Source organism: Pezoporus wallicus, unplaced genomic scaffold, assembly GCF_028554395.1.
Source record: "Pezoporus wallicus isolate ANWC-B61680 ecotype Strahan unplaced genomic scaffold, APGP_CSIRO_Pwel_v1 scaffold_13239, whole genome shotgun sequence".
In the NCBI taxonomy this organism is placed as follows: domain Eukaryota; kingdom Metazoa; phylum Chordata; class Aves; order Psittaciformes; family Psittacidae; genus Pezoporus; species Pezoporus wallicus.
The window spans coordinates 3,168,914-3,194,412 of record NW_026642052.1 but is presented as its reverse complement, the minus strand read 5'-3'; the positions used below and the strand labels follow the sequence as shown (position 1 = coordinate 3,194,412).

Genomic DNA, 25,499 nt, shown 5'->3' with positions numbered 1-25,499 from the left:
TGCTGCTAATGTAATGTGGCCTCGGATTTTTCAGTCGTATCGGTGTGGGGAGGAAAAAAGCTTTTCTAACAGGGGCGTTAGAGGAACACTGTGACTCATATTGCCTGCCTGACATAGCAGGAAAGTGGAAAAGCAGTGAATGGTTTACTTATGATCGCTCTCTAAGCACTCTGCTCAGAGCCGGGTTTGTAAAGCTCAGGCTTCGTGCAGGGTGCCTGCTGAGAGTTAGATAAAAGACTTTAATTAAAATAAAAAGAAAATCCCAACTTGTTTTTTTTTTTTTTTCTGCCATTCAAGCTTTGGCAGTGCTTATGTGTGTAGCCATAATCGCTGTATCTCATGCTTTGCTGAAAGCTAGGCTTGCAGCCTCAGGAATTCTTCCCTGTTGGCAGTGCTGTGGCTGTTAAAGCATCAACATAAACAGTCTGAACTGAGAAATGTTTAATAAACAAAACTGGATTTGATGCCCTTGTGCACCGAGGTCACCTGCAGTCGCAGTTGATAGCAGTGTGTTTCTTGGTATGTGCAACAAAAATGTTGCCAAATAGAGTATAAACCTTTTTTTTTTTTTTCCTTTAAGAAGAGAAAGCCCAGCACTTGCCGCATTTTAATGGAGGAAATTCACTGCTTTTAAAAACTTAAAAAAAAAATTGTTGGCAGGGATGTGTTGAAGAGACACAAACTGTGTGTGATGAAAACTGAGATGTTAACTGTTTGAGAACTGAACAGTAGATGTAACCACTCCTCTTATCATTCCTGAGAGGCAGGAAGATGCAAAGCCTGTTTGGGTGATAGCTGTTTCACCTTTCCTTCTAAACAAGTTTGTTGCCTAAACTGCATTGCAAGACACAGGGAACTTGTGCTGTGGAAGTAAGTGGCACAAGTGATCCTTGTGTTACTCTAATGGCTCGGCATTTCTGTTAACTTTCTTTAAATTTTACATTACAATTGGTGAAAAAGCTAATTTATTCTAGATCTTACAAATTCAAATCAAACACGATGTGTTCTCTCTGTGTGGTTGAGCAATAGGCAAAGTCACAACGTTTTAAAACTGCTGGTTATTGTCAGGACATGCTGTGATCAGAATCCGGGGAATGTGAGGCCGTACAGACTGCCATAGTGGGACAGAGCAACTCCATCTGTCAGACACAAGAATTTACCTGGGAGAGGGCCTAAAAGCAAGATGAATGTGTACTGATATTTCCATGGAGTTCTGCCACTTACAGTCCAGGGACTTACTGAGTTCCTTTTTGTTTAGGAGTCCTGAGTGATTTTTTTTTTCTTCCCTGAGCTTACATGTAAGTTTCTGGCATCTGCAGTGTACTGTGGCGAGGAGTTACGCAGTTCAGCTACCCTTAGCCTGAATAGCTATATCCTGATGTTAATTTGGAACCTGGCGACAAAGCTGTCTCTATTTGTTGTCCCTTAGCGCTTATGTTGGAAGAGTTAACGAGTAAATAACACCTACCTACACTGTCATTGCCACGTGTGACCTCTGCTATGTTTTCCCATCTCCTTTTCCCGTGTTCTCTCTCTTCTATGGTATTAGCAGGAGATCGCGGTTCCTATAAGGTACAGAATGTTAGGACTTTACGGATATAAATTTTTAGATGATAAATAGATTTAGGTAAACCACGGGGATTATGAATGTTGTGCAGACACAATTGCTTACTCTTTCTCAATAGTTTATAATACTACTAATATTTCAAGATCTTATTAAGATGATAATGTTAAAAAAGATATGTTAGTAAATGATTTATGGAAAGAAGTTAGTGTTGGAACACACGACACCTGGAATGTTTGACATTGTCAGATTTGCACTCAACAGTGAGGCAGGTAAAATAAGGAATATAAATATCACTTTACTAGATCCTTAAAAAACAGTCTTACAACCACATAATGCAAAATGAACCAAGGAATTCTCATGTATGTTTTTGACAGCTGATTACATCTCAAGTTGTCATTTAAAGCCCTTGATGGGTCTACTTCAAAGCTTCCTACAGTTTTGCTGAACTGTGTAAAACCTTTGTAGGCTGTTATTGCATAATTTGCTTCAACAAGCTGTAGCTGTTGGATACTTCTGCATTTGCTGGTTGCCTGTTTAAAGGATGCCTTCTTGTTAAATTTCTTTTTTTAAAAAAATGCCAAGCCAAGTTAAAATAGCTCCAGTACCCCACATGGAAATTCAGTTTCACTTCTCTTTGAACTCTCTGGTTTACAGAATTGTTTGGCCTTTTTAGCTGCTGTATTTACTGGCTCTTCCAAGGCCACTGGAATGTTTACCATTTGTAGGCTTAGTAATTAAACCAAGGACTGGCTACTGCTTGGGAAAATCATGGTGTAGGAGTGAGGGCAGTCACTGGAGGAATTCATAATGGGAACAAGCTTGTGCTGTTTATCCAAACACCATCCAAGTTGTTCCTGGCTCATTACATTTCTGTACTTTGTTTGGGCTGTGTTTTCTAGATGCATTCAGAAGCATGAGCTGTGATAAAGCAAACACCTGCACCCTTGTTTAGGCCCATCGGGGGGGCGTGTCTATGCTTTAAAGTAACATTGGTGCTGGGTGGGCTGTTGATTTTAAGAGCAATATAATGTGTATGAAGGCATGGGTGAGCATAGGGAAGACAAAACAGTCAGACTTATGTTAGAAAAATAAGTGAATCCAATCAAGAAGCTCTGAGAGCCCAAGATCCAAGTATTTGCTACAGTAATTGCATCTAATGTTCCACGTCATGTCATACTTGTACACTTTGACTATCACAGTTGACTTCACTAGGTAGAACAGCTTGTTGCCTGTACTCAAGGGTTGTTGTTCACGTTTGGGGGGATTTTTTGCTGGCCTTTGCAATTTTAATTTAGTGAACTGAGGTTGGTTTGTAATATATACAGTTTGGTATGCTAGTTGTCTTGAGACAACATGTCTTTAAATTGCAGGGGATGTAAACTTTTCAAACCATGGTAATGTGAAAAAAGAAAAGTTGCTATAGCAACTCTAAGAAAAGTGTTCATCTTCACAAGCTTTTTAGTCAAAGCAATACATCTGAAACCTTGTTTATCCGAAGTATTAGGCAATTGATGCATTGATTGATTTGGATGGGTAGTATATAGTTAGCTGTTAGAAAGTTATGAAAAGGTTTGAAAGATGCAGTATCCAGGGTTGTTTCTGCTTGACTTTTCGTCACTTGACACTTGGGAGTGGATTGAGCTGGGGTGTCAGATCAGCCAGTTGAATAGCAATTGTGTAGTAAGCGAAACAGTTGGTGCAGCATATGTAGTATGTTTGGATTCATGAACTTTTCATATGACTGAAAGCTTGTGGAAGAAATTGTTATGGTTTGGACCACTGGAATGTGTTTGAAATGTGTTTTCTGACACTTGCCTGTCAGTATCACAGTGTCAAAGTGTATTGATGGGCTCAGATCTAAGAACAGACAGCATGTTGATCTCTGGTGTCTGGCAGGACTTAGGTGCTGTTACCCAGTGGTTTGGAACTACTGAGGGGAACCAGTTTTCCAAAATGAGATGTTTGGAGTTTGCTTTGTTTTGTGGGAGTGGTGTGTGTTGGTTGTTTCTTAAAGGTAGAGTGTGGGGAGGACCTCCTAGAGGAGGACTCGCACCTTCAATTACGTGTTAACACTTGAGAGAGGATAGGGACCAGAAGCAGGACACGAGGCTTCAGGAAGTGGAGAAGGTTCTATCTAGAAAGCAAACTGTTTGCAAGATGGAAGGAGAGTTCTTCACTCCTTCACACTTAGCCCAGCGTGTTTCAGAGTGAAGGAACTAAGCAATATGTGCATATTTCTTCTGCCAACTGCTGCAGCGTAATTACATTGCAGACTTCAGCTGTGCATAATTTAACTTCATTTGGAAAAAGGAGGTGTATGTATTGTCACAGTAATAAGCATGTAGGGTTTTAAAGGGTCAGTAGCAGTTCTGAGAGCTATGGCAGCAGTCCTGATGGTGTTCCAGGTTTATGGAGGGCTGCAGTTGCCCATGGGAACAATTGCCCAGTGCATCCAACCTGCAGCTCATACTTGACTGTCCTCTCTTTGAGGGTCACTCAAATTTAGACTGGAAGTGGGGCACAGGCTGGATTAAGTAACCTGCTGGCAAAGTAACCATCAGGTTAAGTAACCCTGGGGAGATTATCCTTCATTGCAGATATGAAGGATAGTGATCCCTGAGTGCAGCAAATGCAATGTATTGGCAAATGTCAGTTTTACTATACCTGCACATGAAGTACATCCTGTGTATTGTCAAAGAATTGACCGAGTGGATAGCTTTATAGCTATTCAGATTATGCATCTCTTGCTTAATGCAAAACTCATATATTATGCATTCATTTTCAGTGATAAATTTATTATCAGTTTTATGATTTCCAGAAGACTGCAAAAAAAATCTGCTTAAATGAATACTTCAGAGTTTTGGTCTAAGTGTATGGAAGGAAGTTTTGTAGCCCTTCCTCCCCCCTCCCAACATTGCTAAATATGCATTTAGGACTCTATAAAAATATGTATGTGTAAAAATAAGTTTAAAATACTTGTCTTAATATTGCCATGGAACCTGAAAGTACTGCAGCTTCTATATGTGGTTTCACTCTGAGGAGATGTGAACACAAAGTGAACACTAGTATGCAGACTGCTTATGAAAAGCTCTTCATGCTTTGCATTTTCTAGAAGCCTGATTTAAGTTGCCATTGTCTTGCTTGTTCAAGCAGGAGAAAGGGATAGTGATCATGTGCAAGAGAATATGAGTAACTTCTAATTTAAAACCTAAATGATGACATGACTGAGTGTATTTAAAAAAAACCAACAGCACAAACAAAATATATCCCACTTACAGCCAAGAAAAGACCACAACCTTCCCGCAAACTCATCATCTTGTCTTTTCTTTCTTTCTAACCAGTTACCAGTTGGGCCAAGACAACTGATGTAAATTTATCCAACTCTTTAAACGGTTTGAGCTTCATGGGAATTCTGGATGCAAGAGTGGGCAGTGGCATCCAAGGCCTTCACAACTTGAACTCTGGGACCCCAAGATCTCTCTCATTGCCTGAGTATGGGCCTGGTCAGCTGTCCAGTGCTTTAGAAGACTATCATAGCCTTAAATCAGTGGATTCTGGGATTCCAACTCTAGAAATAGGAAATCCAGAGCCTGTTCACTGCAGTGTGTTAAATGTGAAGAGAAAGCAGTCGGAACCTGAAATTGTGCCTGACAGGGGTTTTCAGAGCGCATGCACATTGCCATCCTATGTGCCTCCACATTCGCTGACTGCTGAACATGACCATGCTGTGCGAAAATCCTCTACTTTCCCCAGAACTGGGTATGACACCGTCAAACTTTACAGTCCAACTTCGAAAACTCTGAATCGCAGTGATGATATCTCTGTCTGTAGTGTTTCTAGTCTTAGCACAGAACTGTCAGCAACTTTATCAGTTAGCAACGAAGACATTTTGGACTTTATGGTCACCAGCAGTTCAAGTGCAATTGTGAATCTTGAGACTGATGAGGCGCACTTCTCAGATGTTACCCTGAATTCCAGTAAAGAGACCAGTGATCAGAGCCAGCAGGAGTTCTGTCATGAGACGGATGTGGATAGTAAACGAAAAATACTGGGACCTTTTACAAACTTCTTTGCCAGGTAATGTTTCCATAAAATATGTTTATATTTTAACACTGAGATAAAGATCATAGGAGAGAGGTCTTCTGTGATATTTTACTTTGAAAGAGTTAACAGCTTGCTATTTTAATCTAAATAGGTATTAACAACATATTTTGTTCTGAATAAGTAGGCAAATATTGTTAGGGACTAAGGCTCTGAATCCTACTCTGTATTATCTGCATGATATATAGAAACATCTTAAATCTTCTTAAAAGATTCCTTTTACATTACAGGAAAATTACTTCTAAGCAAAATTTTTATTCCCTCTGAACCAGGGTTTTCTTCCTGGCTTCTCCAGTGATGCCGTTTGTGACTTTGGCCAAGATCCTTAGTCTCATGTCATATAAATAGGTAAATATAAGTAGGATCCATACCTGTATTGAAGAGCTTTAACATATAAGGATTCATAAGTAGTCTAGCAGTGATGGAGTAGTTTATTGATCATTTTAAGCATGTGAAGCTTAAAATACAAATGTTTGCTAAAAACTCTTGTGACTACTGTTATTCTTCCAGTGACAGCTGACATTTTTGTCACTTGGTTGTTGGAGTGAAGGCATTGGCCACTCAAAGAAAGCAGTTACATGACCTTCTAAACATGATGTTCCAAATGCAGATACCCAGTGAAAGTGGTGAATGACTAAAAGGCGTAGTCTATTTTTGGGGGTTTGTATTTATTTAAGGCCTTCATAACATCTGTTTTTTAGGATGTAATATCTGAAGTATGATAGATGTTGAAGAAACAGTTCTGGAAATAAACTTTAGACATCAAGCAGAGCTGGCTGTATCTAACCTTTTCTAAATGTGTGATTGCTTCAGCTAATCTCTGTTTCTTCATGTAAAATTGTTTTTGCATGAGATTAATAGGCTGATAAAGAATTGGCAGACATCATCCTTCGAAAGGCTGCCTTATTTGCAAAGGTTGAGGAAAAACAGTTTCTTTAGCTATACTAAACTGGCTGAAGCCTTCATTGATTTTTATTCTTAGGTTAAAGTACTGTGTAGTAGAACTCTAGTCATCAGTCATGTTTGAGGTGCTGAAGCTTTTGTGGACCTCTCTGTTGCCATGGAACCAGACTTAATTCTGAAGCAGGAGGCTTCTCAGCACTTCAAAGCGTGAGCTTTTGTTTCCCATCCTGGTAGCACAACTGCCAATTCAAACAAATGCTGTCCTTCAGCCTGGAGGGAGCACAGCCGACCAGGCACATTCAGACTCTGCTTAAAGTAGGATGTTTAACCACTTCTCATCTTTACCCATCCAACAAAATAAAGCAATCTGTCCAAATTCTGTTCTGCCGTGGTCTCTAGTGGTTTTGCCAGTGTTAAACAAGCTGTGGTACTTGCTAGACTGAGCTTTTTAACCTGAATCTTTTCAGGTACATTGAATTCCAGAGAACAAAGGCTGTCCTTGCTACCTTTTAAATGGAGAACAGGTAATCTTGATTACCATATGATGTCATCGCATGAATATGAGGATTAAGTGCAAACTAGGTGATCGGCTTTGAAGTTCCAGGTGCTCTGTCTGTATTCTGGCCTTTAATATCTTTCCTTTTAATATCCACTTTCTGCTCTGTTTTGAGAACAAGAGTTTATCACTTGTTGTCTGTACTTGCACATCCTCCCCATGTTTTATGCATCCACTCTCATACTGTGCAACCTGGTCCTGAGTTTCACAGGTATCGAACAAGCAGGGAGCTGCTGAGGGTCCTTCTGGGCCATGCTATCTGTATTTATGCTGTCAACACTGTTAAGGATCAAAACATGCTATTGCTATTTTTTGTTGATATTTGCAATCTGCTGCCCATGGGGTTGTAGCTGCTTCCTCTAATGATCCCATACAGTCCCTGTTCATGAGAATTTCTATGGGCTTCTTGGATTCATTCCCAGGGCTTAAATGAGTACTTCAGTAAATGACCTTGGGCCCTTCAGTGTTTTGTTTGAAGGCTTCTAGGGTCCTTCCTACGTAGCTGAGCCTGTGCTGTGTGCCAGGGTTTGTGTACAGTGTTAGGGGAGGAGGAGGCATTTGGAATAGTATCTTTGAAGACCAGCTCGCTAAGGAGGTAGCTTCTGAAAGTAGTTTATAAACAAGTGGTGCAGTGGTAGGTAGAAACGAAGTCTCAGAGAGGAGCATTTTCTTAGTGCTTCACACTGTCCTGAAAGGAGTTTCACTTGAGGTTCACAGTCTTGCAGGTTAAGTGTGCAAAACTTCCCTTTCAAAAATCAAGGATGAACTATGGCAGGAGACAGACAAATTGCTTTGGGTTTGGTCAGCAGTAGGCACACGTGTGCAGTGTGGAAGAGCAAACACCTGAGTGGTTTGTACATAGCCTTTCTGCCTTCCAGCATCCTGATGGTGATGGGATAAGGCTCCAGTGCAGGGGCTCTCAGGCTTAATCTGCACATTTAGCTCTTTGACAGCTCTTCTGAGTAATGGGATATGGGTTTGAACCATTGAGAGTGAAGATGAATAAGCTTAAGTTGTTGACCTCTGGTAAAAGGAGAAGCCTTCCTTCCTGAAACAGCAGCAGTGCTTATGTTGAATCCAGTCTGGCATCTGAGAATGTGTTAGCTTCTCTGAACTTGTCAAGACAGAGTTTACTCTGGATATGTCAGTTAAGATTTGTAGCTGTCTGATACTACCGACAAGAATCAGATGCCTCCAGTAAAACCTAAGCATCATTTAATGGGCGCTTGGGAATGGAGAGCTCCTGCCCTGCCTTCTTGAGCATTATAGTGAAGAACATCTGCAAGACGGTTCCTCTGGCTTGGTTGCTGTCTCTTCAGTTGGTGGAGCCTTGGAAAGGTCTGGTTGTTACCTCAGGCTGGTACATGCCTCTTTGGATGTGGCAGGAAGATCCAAAGCGAGAAAAAGAGGCCACTTTCCTGCTTGCTTATTCATAGCTTTCCTCTTGAAGGAGCTTAAGGCACAGGTACAGTGCTAGGTGGGGTACTGGTGCTCTCATAAGGCTCCAGGTTAGCACATGAAACTGTTTTTTTTGTTTCTGAAAGCAGCTGTAATGCTGACTGTTGGCAAAGAAACCTGATGTTGGTTGTTTTCCAGTGTTATGTGTACTTGTGTCAGCTGTAAGAGGCTGTAGGTCTTTCATATAAAGCATGAGTTTGAATTCATTTCCTCCATTTGAATATATGCAGGAACCTGATTTGAGAAACAGGGTGAGCAAATAAATGATTGGGTGACTAAAGAGCTGCTGGCTTGTCTGTGCCTTCGCCCTAGTGACCCAGAGAAGCACAGGTTAATGAGTTTTACCTTTGGACTTTGCTTCTGCATAGCACTGCTGAAACACAGACTTTTTAAATGCTTGGGGTTTAAACAGTTTTGATGAGTCAGGATTGTTGTGATCTTAGTGTGGATGTTGTACTTTCATTTATCTCTTTCATTTATTGTTTTGGAGACTGAGAATGAGGCTTTCTATGGTTATGCACAGAGTGAACATAAGAAGGACTAGGAGTATGTGCAGTTAAATAATAAGCCATGCAGATCCCTTCCTTTTTTAATGAGCTACAGGAATCCAAACTCTTTACTTAGTCTACTGCTGTGGATATTTTCTATTTTGTGTCCTCTTTCTTTTCAGGCTACTCCTAAAAGTTTTTCATCCAAATGTCCTAAGTAGCAGATCTTGGGAAACCTCTGCAGCAAATGGGGACTATGCATGAAATAAAGGGCTTTAAGAGTACTATTACGTTTTACTGTTTCCAAAGAACCTCTGTATTTGAGAGAGAGAGCTTCTGAAGCACAATTTACACCCTATACCACATACAGAATCACAGACCTAGTCCAGACTGTAGCTTTACTTGTCATCTGATAAACAAAAGGGCTTAACTTTCAAAGTAATACCTACTGGTTTCAGCATTAAGTCTGAAATCTTGTGATTTTGATATGTTTATATCACATATACATACATGTGTTTTCAGGTGACTGGTCACGTAATTTGGATTTCTGACATTTGGAATTGGGTCCTTTGATAGTATAGGTAAGTCACCTGTGTTAATAAATAGGGCCCTTCCCTAATGCTGCATTTTGTTTTTAATGAGAGGACAGCTTATTGTACTTCTCTAATTTTGGTGTTCAAAAGAAGACAGAATAATACGGAGTATTATAGTGTTGATTTCCCATTTTTGTCTCTCTGAAAAGGGAATTGACTGACCACTGAAGGGAAAAGAAAGGATGAAAATCCTTATGAATCATAGAATCGTTAGGGTTGGAAAGGACCTTAAGATCATCTAGTTCCAACCCCCCTGCTGTGGGCAGGGACACCTTACGCTAAATCATATCACCCAAGGCCTCGTCCAACCTGGTCTTGAACACCGCCAGGGATGGAGCATTCACAACTTCCTTGGCCAACCCATTCCAGTGCCTCACCACCCTAAGAGGAAAGAATTTCCTTCTTATATCCAACCTAAACTTCCCCTGTTTAAGTTTTAACCCGTTACCCCTTGTCCTGTCACTACAGTCTCTAATGAAGGGTCCCTCTCCAGCATCCCTGTAGCCCCCCTTCAGATACTGGAAGGCTGCTATGAGGTCTCCACGCAGCCTTCTCTTCTCCAGGCTGAACAGCCCCAACTTCCTCAGCCAAATGGTTGAGTAATGTGAGATGCTAAACTTGATATATCATGTTGTCTTCTCTTCTGTGCCTGTTTTATGTTAAATGAAGCCTATTAAATAGAACCTAGGCTGCTCAGGAGGAGACAGGCTGAGAACAGGACTCAAGTGTGTAGGAGGAGGGACACAAAGAGCTGTGACACAGCTAGGTTACACAGCTTGTAACCACCAGTGAATAAAAACTGAGCTGCAGGTATTGTCCAGAAGTTCCCACCTTCTGATGGAGGGAACCCACATGAACACCCAGCACAGGCTGCTTCCCTTTCCTGCAGGGGAGCTGTGGTTTCCTCTCCCCCAGGATTCACTTTCCTGTTGGAGGGAAAAGAGGAATTTGGTGGAGGGTATGTCCCTCGCTTCTACCGTATCTGTATGCATATTGAGCTAATGGTTGCCAGTAATGGTCATCTGAAAGGGTTGCAGGGGGGAGGAAGGCTGATGAGTTTATGTCTAAGTGGTGTGGGAAGCAGCATAGGTACTGAGGATCTGCATTAACAGATGATGCTGGAAACAAAATTTCAGCAGCCCATGAGCTGTTCAGGTGATGGGTGTTGCAGTCTTCACAGCATGGTTTTGGATGCTACTTATTTGAAAGCTACTTCGTGGCTGTTTGAAACAAAAGACCTATGCTCCTCCTCTCACCTGTACTTAACTATCACGTCATTGTGTAGAAAAAGGTGAAAGTTCACTGAATGTTTTTGAAATAACTGTTCTCTCTCCATGCAGGTCTTCTATAGGTGCAAGGTTGGACTCGTATAAAGATACCAGCCTTTTTGTTTTGATAAAGGTTGAAAATTGTATGATGCAGTTTTCAGAGTTCCTATCTGCTAATTTGGTGTGCTTTGAACTTCATCATGTGGCCTGTTCTCCGCTAGGTGTTGAACTGAAACTGTCCACATTAATTTTAATCTGTTTTCCCTTTATGCATGAAATAATGTGGCTTTTGTTTAGAATTACTGTTCTGTTAGTTCTGCCTTCAATTTTGCACTAAAGCTCTTTAGAATAAAGGGAAGTGGCTTTTGCAAATAAAATCTGCTTTATTTGAAGTCCTGTTTGTGTGAAACTGTTTTCAGTTACTCAGCAGCAAAATTAAGAGGCTGATTGAGGTTATTTTTATCCTTGCGGAAGTTAAAGGAAAAATTGCTCAGTGGTACTTCAGAATTCTGGGGTTGTTCTTTTAGTAATGGTACAAAATTATGCAGTAAGTGAGGACTTAATGTGGTCTAGTTATTACTTTTACATTAAGTCAAATGTGTATGTTTCTTCTCTAGTGGTTGGTGGGCAGTGTTACAAAAGTCTCACACTGGCTGTTGAAAGGCTTGTAGCATGGTTAGGTGTTGTGTGTTGTTTGCAGCATTTAGCTGTATTGCTTTTTTTCTTCTTCAGTAGCCCCAGAGATGAGGAGAAATACGTGAACCTTACAAAGATGTCCCACAGACATTCAAGTTGCGTTGATCAAGGGTAAAGGTGTAGACTGCCAGGGGCTTGTTTTCTAGCCCACAGGTGAGGGCTGTGGATGGGTTGTAATGGAACCTCCCCACAGTTAGTGCACTTATAATTCCTCTTAAAGTTCTCTTCGCAGTCTGCTTAGCCTAGGTTTTGTGCAGGGAGAGTAAAATTTCTGCCTTATTTTCTAGCCAAAAAGCTGAGAAGGAGATGATGAGGAATAATTCCATTAGCAGGAGAAGTGTTTGCTACCAACACCTGTTCCTTCTTCCTCTCCTGTGTGAGAATGCCTTTTGGAAAGGATGTGGTTGCTCATTTCTGTGCGTTCTGCCTGCTTACTTTTGAATAGAAAGAATTATTTACATTGTTGTATATAATACTTCATGAACTAATTCAGGTGAATGAAATGAAGGTCTATTTTCATTCTGTTTCATTGTTTATATGAATGTTTAGGGAATTAGTGGGATATATGTTCTTTGTATCTTCAGCTAATTCACAAGGGCTTTACTGACATTTCCATTTGTTAAAAGAAGCTGTGAGGGGAAGTGGATGGGCACAGAGGAAGAGGGAGAATATCAGCAGGAACAGGGTGGTGAGACACTGAACAGGCTGCCCAAAGAAGTGGTAAATGCTCCATCCCTGGCAGTGTTCAAGGCCAGGTTGGACAGAGCCTTGGGTGACATGGTCTAGTTTGAGGTGTACCTGCCCATGGCAAGGGGTTGGAACCAGATGATCTTAAGGTCCATTGTAACCATAACCAGTCTATTATTACTGCCATGTGACACTCTACATATCTCTATTTAATCAAAATATCATTTAATGTTCAACTGACTTTTTATTCTATCTGTCCCTTATCAGAAATATCAACTGCTGAAAGTTATTTTAAGTATAGAAATGGTTTAAAAAAATCACTCTGGCTGTAAAAAGCACTTAATTCTGGGTTGACACTGTGAGGGGATGTTGTGTATGCTTAGAGATTCTGAAAAATACAGCGAACAAGGTGAAATTAGCTGAACTAAATATCGAGGAACAAAAACGTATTATTTTAATACTGTCTCCCTGTGTTCTGTAATCTGTGGGGAAGTTGGAGTCATCGTTAACTTTTGTTTGTAAAAATCTTCATAAAGGCTTGAACAAGAAATATCTGTTAAGAGAAGTCGTATGTATAGATGAATACTTGTTTAACAGAAATAGTATGTGGAGACCATGGGTTTTTTGGAGCAGCTCAGGACTTGTATCTGGGTCTGGTTTTAAGCCTTGCTCTGGATATTAGAAGTTCTGTTAAAGGAATATTGAGTTATCTGGCAAGAAAAATAAAACAAAACAAAAAATCTGTTCTTCTTTATGAATTGTTAATCTCAATTTGGGTATTACTTCCATTGCTGTTTTAAGGAGGTATCCATATTAAGCCTCTCTTTGTAGTCATTAGTACCTCAAAAGTTTCCAAGTCATAACACAACCTCATTTAGGTTTATCTAGGTGAAAAAATGACCCAGGTATAAGTAAAAACCTGTATCTAGGTTCTACTTTTCCAGGTAAATCCTCTGTGGTTCAGGATTTACCCACTACCACTGTGATTTATTTTTTTTCCCCTGTCTCCTTTTATCCAACTGGAATGTACCTTGCAGAAGCTTGGTGCTTTGCTCCTTGTGTTTTCTTTGCCCCTCTGAGAATGGTCATCCAGGCTGAATTAAACCACCTCTCAGTATCCTTGCTTGTACATTGTAGGCCTCAGGACTCAGCCATCACTGTTATTGTTCGCTGACTTCCTCCAGTTTTTGAGCTCTCCTTTAGTCCAGGGGCACTAAACTGGATGCACATAATAGTCTCATGGGTATCAAGTAGAGCTTTTAATCATCTTTGTCCTTTTGATTTGCTTATATGACTCAGTCCACATTTAATTTTAATCTTTATTGCTGCAAATTTTAATCTTTATTGCTGCAAGGTCTTACTGCTGACTCAGGTTCAGCTTTTTGCTTAGGATGACATTTTATGCATTCATTCAGGGTTTTTTCTTTTTTTTTTGCTGTGCGGTAATAGTACTTCAGATCAATGAAGAAATCTGCCTTCAGACTCTGGGACTAGAGTGTTGGGTTAGTCTGATAACACTGGGATAACTGGAATTTTTGCCAGCCAGAAAAGAACCATTATGTGTAGGTGGTTGGCTCTAATAGGTTGAACTTGGATCTAAACGTTGCTTCTGTATGAGTCCTAACTTGCTGAAACTGTTTCTGAGAGCTCTGCAGCATTCACGTGGTAGGTGAGCACTTGCGTCATCCACCTGCAAACTAGTTCTTGGTTTGCTACAACCTATCCCAACTGTTAAACAGGCAGGATTACTGTCCAGTTTATCTTTTCCTGTCTTTGATGCTTCAGTGCAGGCAGCTCTGCTTTGTTCCCCTCTGAAATGAGAGCTATGCTCTAAGAGAAAAAGGTAAATGCACATTGTAGACAAGTAGTTTATCACAACTAGCTTTTTTCCTCAGAAATCTAAAGAGATTTCCAAGTTACCCTACTGCAGCTCTCAGATATCCTGTACTGCGCTTGTATTGCTCTTTCCCTTGACTGTGTAAATGTTTTTTAGACCTGCAGGTATCTGTTAGACCGTGAAGTGTCCGGGTTGTTCTGGGTTCTTACTGGAAGATCAGTGGTTAGAAAACCTTGTTTATAAAATGTGATGGGGTTTTAAAACATGATTTCTCATTGGTTACCTCTTTCATAGGTAGGTCAACTTCCAGGCTGTCTTTCTCTACTAGTGTTTATCCGTAAACCAAGTGTTGTTCTTCCTTTAGCCTGACCTCTGGCAATCTCTCAGAGATAAAAATTTGCAAACGTGGTTTTTTTATGTGATTTTGGGATCTGATCCGAAACATGACTTGACTTGTTGATGAAGGTTATTCACCATAGCCAAAATACTTGCAAGCTTTTGATGATGTTTTGTTCTGTCATGCGGTTTTGATGTTTTATTTTGGTTTGGTTTTTTGTTTGGTATGCTTGGTTTCTTTTTTGGGAAGTGTAGTTGATGGAGAGGTGATGTGTGGTTGCAAGAGGGGAATCGAGAACTGACAATCACTGCATCTAGGGAGTTATTTATAGAAACAAGTGTTATCTGGTCATGGGTACCAACTGTTGGCTTTTACCTGTGGAGAATGTAGATTGGAGATGTTCAGGAGATCTTGGGGGGGGGGGGGGGGTGTGTCTTCTGACAAGAATTTCTCAAGTCCATCAGTTCCTTAATCATGATTTATGTGTCAGAGTCTTGTTCTTCCACTAATTAGGTACTCTGTTCTGTGATAGAATATGTTGCTGATTTTTCAGGGCTTATTTTCTGTGCCTCTTGAAATCATTTAAGTGAGCACAGAGTACGAATTTGGAACATCTCGAGGTGAGAATCTTCTGTTTATTTGAGGGTAAGTTTTGAAGGTTACAGTTAGTAAAGGTCATTGAAGGAGGGGAAGAAAACAGTACCTGTTGCCTTAATTCTGTAATAATGTGCAAATGTTTCCAAGACAGTGTTAGTTGAATCGTTGAATCCACACCATGCCAGGTAAGGAAGCTGGGCATTTTTGCCCACAATTCAGCAAATATTTAGTAGAATTTATCTTAATATGTTCTTTGCTCAACAGGTGCTGTGCATTAGTTAAAATATCTTGTTTCAGTGTAGTTTTCTGGATGCCAAAGAAGTGGTTAACTACTCCATCCCTGGCAGTGTTCAAGGCCGGGTTGGACAGAGCCTTGGGTGACATGGCGTAGTGTGAGGTGTCCCTGCCCATGGCAGAGGGGTTGGAACTAGATCTTGAGGTCCTTTCCAGAGCAAACCATTCTGTGATTTTGTGCCTTGTGGAATAATGCCTGTGGAGACATCTCTTAACACTGTGCTGATGACTGGGTTTACCTAGTCCGTATGATTAATAACTGCTTACTGTCAAACTCTTTAGATAAAGTCTGTTATCCACTCCACTATGATTGCCTTTGTGTAGGCTGAGGGCCTCAAGATCTTAATGCTCTCTCCTCATGTTGTTTGGAGTTAGGAGGAAATTTCAGGGTCTTCCTCCAGAAGCAGCTGAAACGAGCTTTGACTTGACTCTGTTTCTTTCCTGCTTCTTAAGAATACATGTGAGACTGATACTCACTAGAGATAATTTTGTTCTACAAAATCTGAACCTTTTGAACTTTCTTCACTGCCCTTTTTTTCATCCACTTTACTCATGAGATTGGTAAGTCTTTCCAGGTGCCAACTTGCATGACACTTCCACTTTTGTCTTCTGAAAATAACCTTCAGAATCGAGCGACTAATGAAATTTGGGTATGAGCATGCATCTTGAGAGCAGGAAATGTAACCATATGGGATGTGTTCTTAACACTTGTTACAAAAAATTACTTACAAATTAGGTCTAGGTAAATACAGGTGAAAAATTGCATCAATCTCTACATGAGTTTGATCAATTTCTAGTTAATTCCTATGTGTGTTTTTTTACAGCAACTGTCTTTTTAAGAGTAAGGAACACAATTACTTGCAAATATAATCTCCAAGCTAGATCAGTGTTGAAGTGGTCTACCACAGAGCAGCATCTGCCATCTCACTTTTCTTTTGCTTGCAGCTGTCATTCCATGCTGCATGCCAGTAGTTCACGTACTATGGAACTTTGCCTAAGGAGCCATGTCAAAATACTAACAGCAAAAGGCTTAAAAATAATCAATTTCTGACTTTTTTTCTGAAGAACTCACATACTCTAGTTATGAAAACTCCTAAGTCCTAAGCTCTGCTGCCCTTTTATTTACCAACTGATATATATTGGGAGTTCCGGGGTAAAAAAAATGCTGTGTATTGCCTGGCAGTCCAGTTGTAGTGTATGTGTGTGTGCGTGCACACAGACAGGCATCAGTGGGTGTATGTGTGTCTGCCTTGTTCAGCTCCACCCTCTGACAGCTCCTGTGCTGGAACACATCCTTCTTTCCTGTTGTTCAAGTGACATGTGCCAGAGGAACAGTTCCTTGACTCCAGTGGTACTGAACTTCAGCTGTATGTCAGGGGGCACAGTGTTGGTCCTGCCTGGCTAGAAAAAACTTTGAGACTCTTCAGGAAGGAGGTATAGAGCTGCCTGTCAGATCTGGAGTAAACTGGCAGGAGAAACGGTGGTGGCATTGTCTCTGCTCCTCTTGGTTCATAGGTTTGTATGCTGAACTGGGGGAGTGGTGGGGAGGGATGGCCTTTTGAGGATGACTTCATGTAAGTGGCTAATCTTGTGTGGGACAAACCACGGCTGGAATTTGGAAAAAGTGGAGCAGTGCCATAAACTTGTCACACAGCAATAGTTGCTGGTAGTTGTGTTACAGACTTCCTGTCTTTTTAGGAGGAGAATTGAACTGAACTAGGTAAAGTTTCTGCTTTGGTGGTGATGTGGGACCTTGTTGGAAAGCCACGAGCTGAAAAAAGCTGTAATGGGCTGTGTAGATAGGTTTTGCTTGATTACTTCTTGATGTGGTTCTAGTTTTTATTTTGAGTGATGCTTCAGCCTGACCCTGACAGCACACAAGGCTACATAAATGCCATATTTGAATGTGAAGTGTGTATCATAGAATCACAGAATGGTTTGGGTTGGGAGGGACCTTAAAGCTCATCCAGTTCCAACCCCCTCCGATGGTCAGGGACACCTTCCACTAGACCAGGTTGATCCAAGAGCCGTCCAACCTGGCCTTGAACACTGCCAGGGATGGGGCAGCCACAGCTTCTCTGGGCAACTTGTGTCAGTGTCTCACAACCTCATAGTAAGTTTATTTTCCTGCTTATAGAACCAAAAGGAAGTGGTTCAGAAGTTTTTATTAAAAAATGTTTTCCTGGCACTGCTGAGCTTGCCTATTGGTATTAACTTCTTTTCCCCACAAAAAAGTCAGTTGGGCAGATGAGTATACAGTAATGGTTCAGTATGTGTATGTTCAAGCGCGTGATTGTTTGGTCTCTCTCCTGTATCACAGAATACTCTCTGTATGTAGAAATTAACTGTGGAGTTAGAATTAAATTCTCTTCAGGCAGGTAATTCCTCTCCACAGCTCAATTAAAGTAACAAGGTTAAACAGCTCTTTGGTGCCAAATACTGTTTTGAGGGACTCTGCAAAAGCAATTTTCAGTTTGAAATTTGATCTCAATTTAACTTACGAGGCTGACTTTCCTAAAACAAGCAGCTACAGAGAGTTACTGTGAAATAGTTAACACTTTCAATAGGAATGCAGATGTAACCCATGACACTTTAATGGCTCCACACTAATAATACTGCAGACATGATGCATCCTGTCAGATATTCTTGTTAATATCCCTGTTGCAAATCAGCATGATGTGCTGTAATGGTTGTGAAGAGGACAATGAGACTGAGATAATGATCAGCATGTGATCTTTTCTTTCCAGGCATGTCAATCCTTCTTACATTCAAGATCTTGCATTGATTTTTTTTTTTTTTTTGTTTTTTGTTTTTTGTATCTTAAACCACTTTGAGATCATTCACTCTAGGATTCCGAGCTCGTCTTTGGAGTGAAGACCTGTACATGTGATGGTTGGTTTGGGGTTGGGTTTTGTTTTGTTTTTTTTTTTCCCCCAAACAGAGCATTTTTGCTCTTGCTAACCTGTGTTTCCCAGTAACATAAGGGTTTCTTAAATTACCCTTAGAGTGGAGTCTTTTTTGTGAATTACATTTGCTCAGAAGTGAGACTGCTTAGTGCTTTTTTGCAAATCCTGATAACCTGTATAAGCCTGGATGGAAATGAATTCTCTTTTGTGCTGTGGCAGCAGGAAAATGAAAGGTTTTGCCATGAATTACTTGCTCTGATATGTACATATGGCAGAAATCATTACTTCCTTCTAAGGGAGTTGCATATTTTAAGGGTGTATTTTCAGTCCAGAAGTCTCAAGTAGTGGCTTTATCAGGGCCCTGTGGTGTTGTCCTGACTTACTGCAAAGCTTTGCAGAAACCAGACCAGAGAATATTCCGCAGTTTGTTTGGTTTTGGTTTGTTTTTCCCGTAAGTTTTCTAAAATCAAGTGCAAAGGGAGGAACATCTCTTCTGGTCCTTCCATGCCAGCCCAGCTCATATGTGGTTTACCTTTGGCTTGTTCCAGTCAGGGCAGATCAGGGGTTAACAGTTCTGTCCCCGCTCAGTCAAAGCAAGAATGGGTTGTTGTTTGAGGTTTTACATCTGATTGTACCAGTTTGTGGCTTCTGATAATGTTATGCCTTTTGGGAGTTTTGAGACTTTTTGGAGTACATAAAGAGTATGGACATCTGCAAAACACCAAGACTTTGGCACAGACAGAGCAGGTAAAAAGAGGAAAAGGAGAGCAAGTTGTTCTGTACAGGATGGGAATTGTATGTTCTTGCTGCTTTGAGTTCAATATGTATTTTAAACTTTAAGAAAGTCAACTGGAAATCTTTGACATAGTGCAAAGAGAGGAGGAGATGCCTGGTGCCTTAGAACATACAGTGGAAATCGCATACGCAGAGAAGAACGAGCTGAGCAAGTGCTGTGCCATCTGCTAGAGAACCTGTAGAACAGATTACTTATTATGATGTTCCCTCTCAAGTGAAAACAGATAGTTAGGACTGCAGAATTGAATTGAAAGTAAGTATGTGAGATTGACCTTTCAGGTTTAGTTCCTCTCATGCAGGCATTTGTAACAGAGAACTATTACCCCTTATCATTCCAGTTCATCTTTATTTTGCTGTGTGGATAAAGACCTACTGCTGCTCTCAAAATCACTCAGAGGAGATAGAGGAGGTTATTGCTTTATATACCTTTGCAAACAACCTCTAATGTGGATAGATACTGAGAGAAAATTGACTGTTAGTCCTTTAATTTTCCTGTTATTGCAGAGCTAATGAACTGTGGTGAAAGCCTTTTACTTGCAAAAGAGGATTTGAATATGTGCAGAACTGTCACACAGGTGCCTCCTTATGGATCTCTTTCAGGTGTCCCTGATGCTAGAAATTCTTGTTCTCTCTGAGGGCAGTATGTAGTCTGGAACTTAGCTTGCTTCTGAAATAGTAACAGCCTGAAAAAAAACCTTTTGCAAGAACAGTCAGCCTGTCTTGCATTGTGTACCCTGTTTGCCTGCAGTGGTTTTGATGATGTTATTCCTGTCATGTTCTCCTTTTTATTCTTGGATGTGTTTTAGAACTTGCTTGATATTTCTCCATTTTAAATTAGTTTAACATGTATATATAGAATAATCTCAAGTTTGCCTCTCTTTACATTTTATTTTCCTCGTAGCTATCTCAAATGGACCTATAAATCCATCACCTCAGGCTGTTTCACATTCATGTTATGAACTTGGTCAGGGGTAAGAAGATAATTCCATGCAGAAGCCCGTATGGGTAGTAAACCCTCAAACAGAATGGGTTCCTTATGTTGCCAGGGTGAAGGAATTGCTGGTGAAAAGAAATCAAATTCAGTTGAAACACCTTTTTTGGAAGTTGGTTTTATGATGATCTCTTTTTCCCAGCACTAGCAGTTGTAGTGGTAGCAGTGTAGTCAAGCTTGTTGATTAATCTCCCAGTTAGTTTATACCTCTCCAAGTACCATTGAAGCTGTAATGATGAGCTATGGGAGAGCTTCATAATACTGAAATGGAGTAGGCCAGTTATAGAGACAAAGCAAATCTTTGTTTGATCCAGTAGTTTACCTGTAGAATTATAATTTCATGCTTTGAAACAAGTGGAAAGAGGGAAAATGTGGCAGTATGTTTCAACGTTTTCCATATTATTCTTCTTTCCCTGTACCTTTATGTTTTGTGTGAGGTGGGGTAGGGGAAACCTGAAAGGCCTTTGTAGAAGTATAGTTACTGCTTAGCTTTGATATCAGTTGTAATTCACTTGTGTGATTTCTGTACCTAAACACTTTGTTCTTATCTTTTTATGTGATAATCTGTTCCTTTTTTGGGTTTCAAGGTAATTGTACCCTTGTGATACAGAAGCATGTGATCATTTGTGTAAATATGTGCATATTTAAGGATGGCAGTACAGCCTATGAACCTTATAATATATTCCAGATCACTCTAACATTTATGCCTAGGTTGGTTTTCTTGTATTAAACATTTCTCCACACAATATTATTCCTCTTGGTGTATTTATGGTATTGTTCATGTTAGCTGATCCAGAGCGGCCAAAAAAACCACCTTTTTAGTGTCCAGGTCATTCCTGTTGCAGATGTGTATTCAGCCCTTTTACAACACAAAGCTTGATATAGTTTTATTTCCCAAACTTCCACGCTTTATGTATAAGAAGCAATTTGTACTTGGTGAGTCAGAGCACTGGGTATTAAGGTAGTAACTGCAAGGAAAAGCAGTAATACCAGACTGAAAGCATCTGTGGTATGAAGGTGCTATAGCTGCCTCCTGATTGAAGTAGCAAAAAATGCTTTTGTCTCAGTGGCATTGTTTGTTTGCTTCTGTTTTCTTTTAAATGAGGGAGCAAAAGCCTGTAGTCAGGTTGCCAGATAAACCTGCCTCAAGATGTGTAAATAAGTGAGCTAACCTGGACATCCTTGGTTATTTGCTGACCTAGAGAGTACAACAAAAGAAAACCTGTTACTTTAATAATCCAGACATGCTGTGGGTTGTGCTCTTGGAGAAGCTGAGTGCTACCAAAAGTATGAAGATTGGTCTGTACCTTATGTTCAGTTTTGGGAGAACATAGTTGTGGTGCAGAGATGCAAGTCTGGCATATTGCTTTATGATTAAAAACTAGCGAAGTAACTTTCAGTGGCTTTATGTTTAGTTTCATGACTATTACCGCAGTGTTTAAGCTGGTTAGTTGGAGACATTTCAGAGAGGGTTCAAAATAAATGCTTTGATAGCTGCTTTTAAGGTTATTCAGGAAAAAATAATCTTATGAAAGCAAATTAAATACAGTAAAAGGCTACTACAGTTGCAACTTTTCTGTTATTTTTGGTAATAGTGTGCTGTAACAGGCAGGTGGGGAACGTTTATGCAGCAAGAGATTTAGTGGTTCAGTTTTACTTTGAAAGACTGAGGCTGGATGGTGCAGAGAGGGTAAAAAAGGCCACTTTTGCAAAGTTACAAATGAACTTTCTTATCTACTAAAAATTCTTATTTAACCAACTCCATTGCCTGGTATTGTGATGATACTGCATTACCTCTTGAGGCTGGGAAACAGTGCCTGCCAGCACAACCGTAAGAGGAACTGGAATATTGTGACTGGGATACATAAGGTTAGCAAATTGCTTATCCATCTGTTTATTAGAATTAATCAACCCTTTTTCTTAATCACGCTCTTTTATTTTGTAGGAATTTGTTCACCAGAAAGCCAAGTGCAAGATTTGAAAAGCAAAATGATGTGGGATGGAAGTTGTTTGGAAAAGTACCTCTCAGAGAAAACTCACAGAAAGATCCAAAGAAAATGCAAAAGGTATTGATTTAATTATGTGTTCGGATTTGTGGTGAGTATAGAAGCCAGTTAAGTTTATGATGTGTATGCATATTGTTGAAGCCTGTTTGAATTGCACACAATTTCTTGGGCAGTATCAAAGAAGGTTCACTGAAATTTTACTTCCATTCTGACAGTACTGTTCAAAAGAATGTGTTCTACAGGGTCATTGCATAGAGTACTCCATGAAAACATACTGCTCTGATATAAAGTGTTTCATGTGAAGTTCAAGTGTATGAATGTGTATTTGGTTTTTGTAATCAAGCTTAATAGGTGTGTTGAAAATCTTTCACATTCCTTTTATCTCAGTCTAGCTTTCACTGGTTTGTGGCCTTTGTGTCACAGACCCATCTATAACTTGCTTTTAGAAGGGAAATTGTGTTCTGCTTGGCCTTGGTTTATTTTGCTTAAATAGCAATTCAAAATACATAAATTCAAGATAGAACAAATGTAGTAGAGTGCCAGAAGCTTGTGCTGAAATGTTAGTTTTACCCATTCCTTGTTTTCTGGATTATTTGCTGTTCATGATGAAAATTGGGTTACTGACTTGAAATGTTGGGACAATACAGTTAAGGGTAACTGAACGGAACAAGATAAATTTTTTTTTTATACCTGTACAGTATAGTTCAACTCTGAGTGTGTATTGAAATTGTTTATCAAAGTGGTTCCTTGAAGAGAGAAAAATTTTAACAGCACCAGAAATGCCAAAGAGCTCTGGTTTTTATCCCATCTTCATTGCTGCTTAACTAGTTTAGACATTTGTTTTTATGTGTGTGTCTGTTGCTTGTATTTTCCAGTAGCTAGATCCATGATCTGTTAAATTTTAGCGGCTGCTTTTGAGGGCAGGGGAGGGGAGTTGAAGATGTTATACAAAAATCTTTTTAGGTCTTCCTCAGTGTGTAATGAGAATGAAAAAGCACAGTGAAACCCTATTTTCTCCTTCTTTGCATATAAATTCTCAAGCTGTAGCTTTATAATATTGTTGAAAAGAACATTTCAGAGGACTGGTTCTGCTACAGATGACCCCTGGCACATTGTGAATCAAATAATCTGCCTTCCCAGTGGGAAAAATCCTGTGAAATCCAGCTATGTGGTCGGTGGTCTATGAGCTGCTTTTTCACTGAGCAGAAAACCTCATCTTTCAATTTGTCTTGCTTGATCCGGGGTTTTTGGATTGCATGTGGGCATTTTGTGCGTTTGGGGCTTTTGTTGCATTTCATTTGGTTCTTTCTTCCTTGTCCAGAATGCTCTCGGAAGAGGAAGGTTTGCATGGAGAGGGACCATGTAGTAAAAACTTCAAAACCAGGTGCTGTGTGTGAAATGAGGATGTTTAACTTAGGTTAAAGTGCTCTGGAAATGTTGGTGTGTCATGTGACTGTTCTTATCTGCAGCCAGGCTGTTAATCAAAGTGAAGTTCAAACAGTTTTTGTAAGTTGTTGTTATGATCAACCATTCTGACTTTATCTACAGCTTTCTTGATACCACTAACAGTTCTGAAGTCTTCACCAAAGATATTTAGCAGTGATGCCTAGACGCATGGCCATTGCTGTTATCAAAATGTTCCCAGGCACAGCAGAGTGAGGTGATAAGCAGTACAGTGTGCAGCAAAAGCAAAAAGCAGCCACTAATGAGCACTGTGAGCTCCATGGCAAGCACAGTAGCCTGTCAATTAATAGCTAAACAGCAATAATAGCTATAAATTTGATCTGGCACATTCCAATCAAATCTGTCACTATCTTGAACCCTTCGAGCCCCACGCTGGGCACCAAAATGGACTGTCATGGTTTAATCCCAGCAGGCAAATCAACCCTGCACAGCCAGTTGCTTATTCCCACTGCATCTTGTTGGGGGATAGAATCAGAAGAGTGGGTTGTGATAAAGACAGTTTAACAGGTAAAGCAAACACAAGCAAAGCAAATTCATTCCCCGCTTCCTATGGTCAGGTAGGTGTTCGGCCACCTCCAGGCATGCAGGGCTCCATCATGGGTAACAGTTACTTGGGAAGACAAACGCTATCACTCCAAACATCCCACTTTGTTCTTTCCCCCAGCTTTACATGCTGAGCATAACACCATGTGGTATGGGAAATCTCTTGGGTCAGTTAGGGTCAGCTGTCCCAGCTGTGTCTCTCCCATCCTCTTGTACACCCCTCGCCTGCTCACTGGTGGGAGTGGTGTGGGGAGCAGAAAAGGCCTTGGGTTTGTGTAAGCACTGCTCAGCAATAATGAAAACATCTCTTAATTACTGACACTGTTTTCAGCACAGATCCAAAACATAGCTGCATACCAGCTACTATGAAGAAGATTAACTCTACCCCAGCCCAAACCAGGACATCACTGTTGTTAGAACATTACATCTTTGAATGGCTTTAGTAAATTTGATAGAAAAAAAGTAACTGTTAAAGAATTATGTGCTATGGTATCCAATCATTAGTGAGTTTCTGGCAAGATTGCAGTTCTGAAAGTTTTCCAGTGCCTCTTGGATAACTAATAACTAATTTTTCCTAATTTATTTTCATTCAGGCTTTCTGAAATATGAGCAATTCTGTAAATCAGTAATTGAGTCTCATCAGCACCCAAAAGCACATCCTGATTTAGGTTATCACAGGTTGCTTAGACAATGTCAAAGTAGCATTTGTATTGCAGAGGTTTTTGCCCATTTAGAGGAATGCTTTTACCTCTTTGATTTGCACCTAAAGAACTTGCATATGTGTAAGTGGAGGAGGTGACAGTATATGGCTACTGTGATGATGCCTGTTGGCCAACAACTGTTCCTCCTTCTTTGTCCCTGGCAGTGTTCATGGCCGTGTTGGGCGGAGTCTTGGGTGACATGGTTTAGTGTGAGGTGTCCCTGCCCATGGCAGGGGGGCTGGAACTGGATGATCTTAACGTCCTTTCCAACACAAATCATTCTGTGATTCTGGGAAAAGGTCAGAAGAATAAATGCCATGGTTCTATTACTTACTGTATTTTATTGCCAAGGCCAGAAGAATAGGTGTTTGCAAGATCCTTAGCTCATGTATTGAAGAATGTGGAGGTGTGCAGTGAAATGTGGAAGTTGGAGAGATGGGAAAGGTTCTAGGAAACTATTTTGGTAATGATTTGCACTTTTTCCTGTGGGGCATGAAGCAAGTGTTTATAGGTGGCTGTTAATTGTGCTTTATGCATGCTTTATATGAAATTGGGCTTGGTTTTTTGTTTTAATTTTATTTACTTTACTTCCCAGAAGTGTTGGAGCCTTCCTTAAAGCTGAGTGCAATGGGAATTACACTTGCATTATATGAACAGAGTGCCTCAGAAGCCAATTGTTTGGGGATGCAAAGTTAGTGACTGTTTTGGAGC

At 40.3% G+C, this 25,499-nt stretch overlaps 1 protein-coding gene across 3 annotated transcripts in view; it reads left to right on the top strand.

The window, feature by feature from the left end:
- Nucleotides 1–25,499, top strand: part of TBC1D14 (TBC1 domain family member 14) — a 71,583-nt gene that overhangs the window by 742 nt on the left and 45,342 nt on the right. For all 3 annotated transcript variants that reach the window (XM_057426847.1, XM_057426849.1, XM_057426848.1), the window contains exons 2-3: nt 4,909–5,644; nt 22,020–22,140. In XM_057426847.1, the coding sequence (XP_057282830.1) occupies nt 4,909–5,644; nt 22,020–22,140 (857 nt within the window). The remainder of the gene's footprint in view (nt 1–4,908; nt 5,645–22,019; nt 22,141–25,499) is intronic.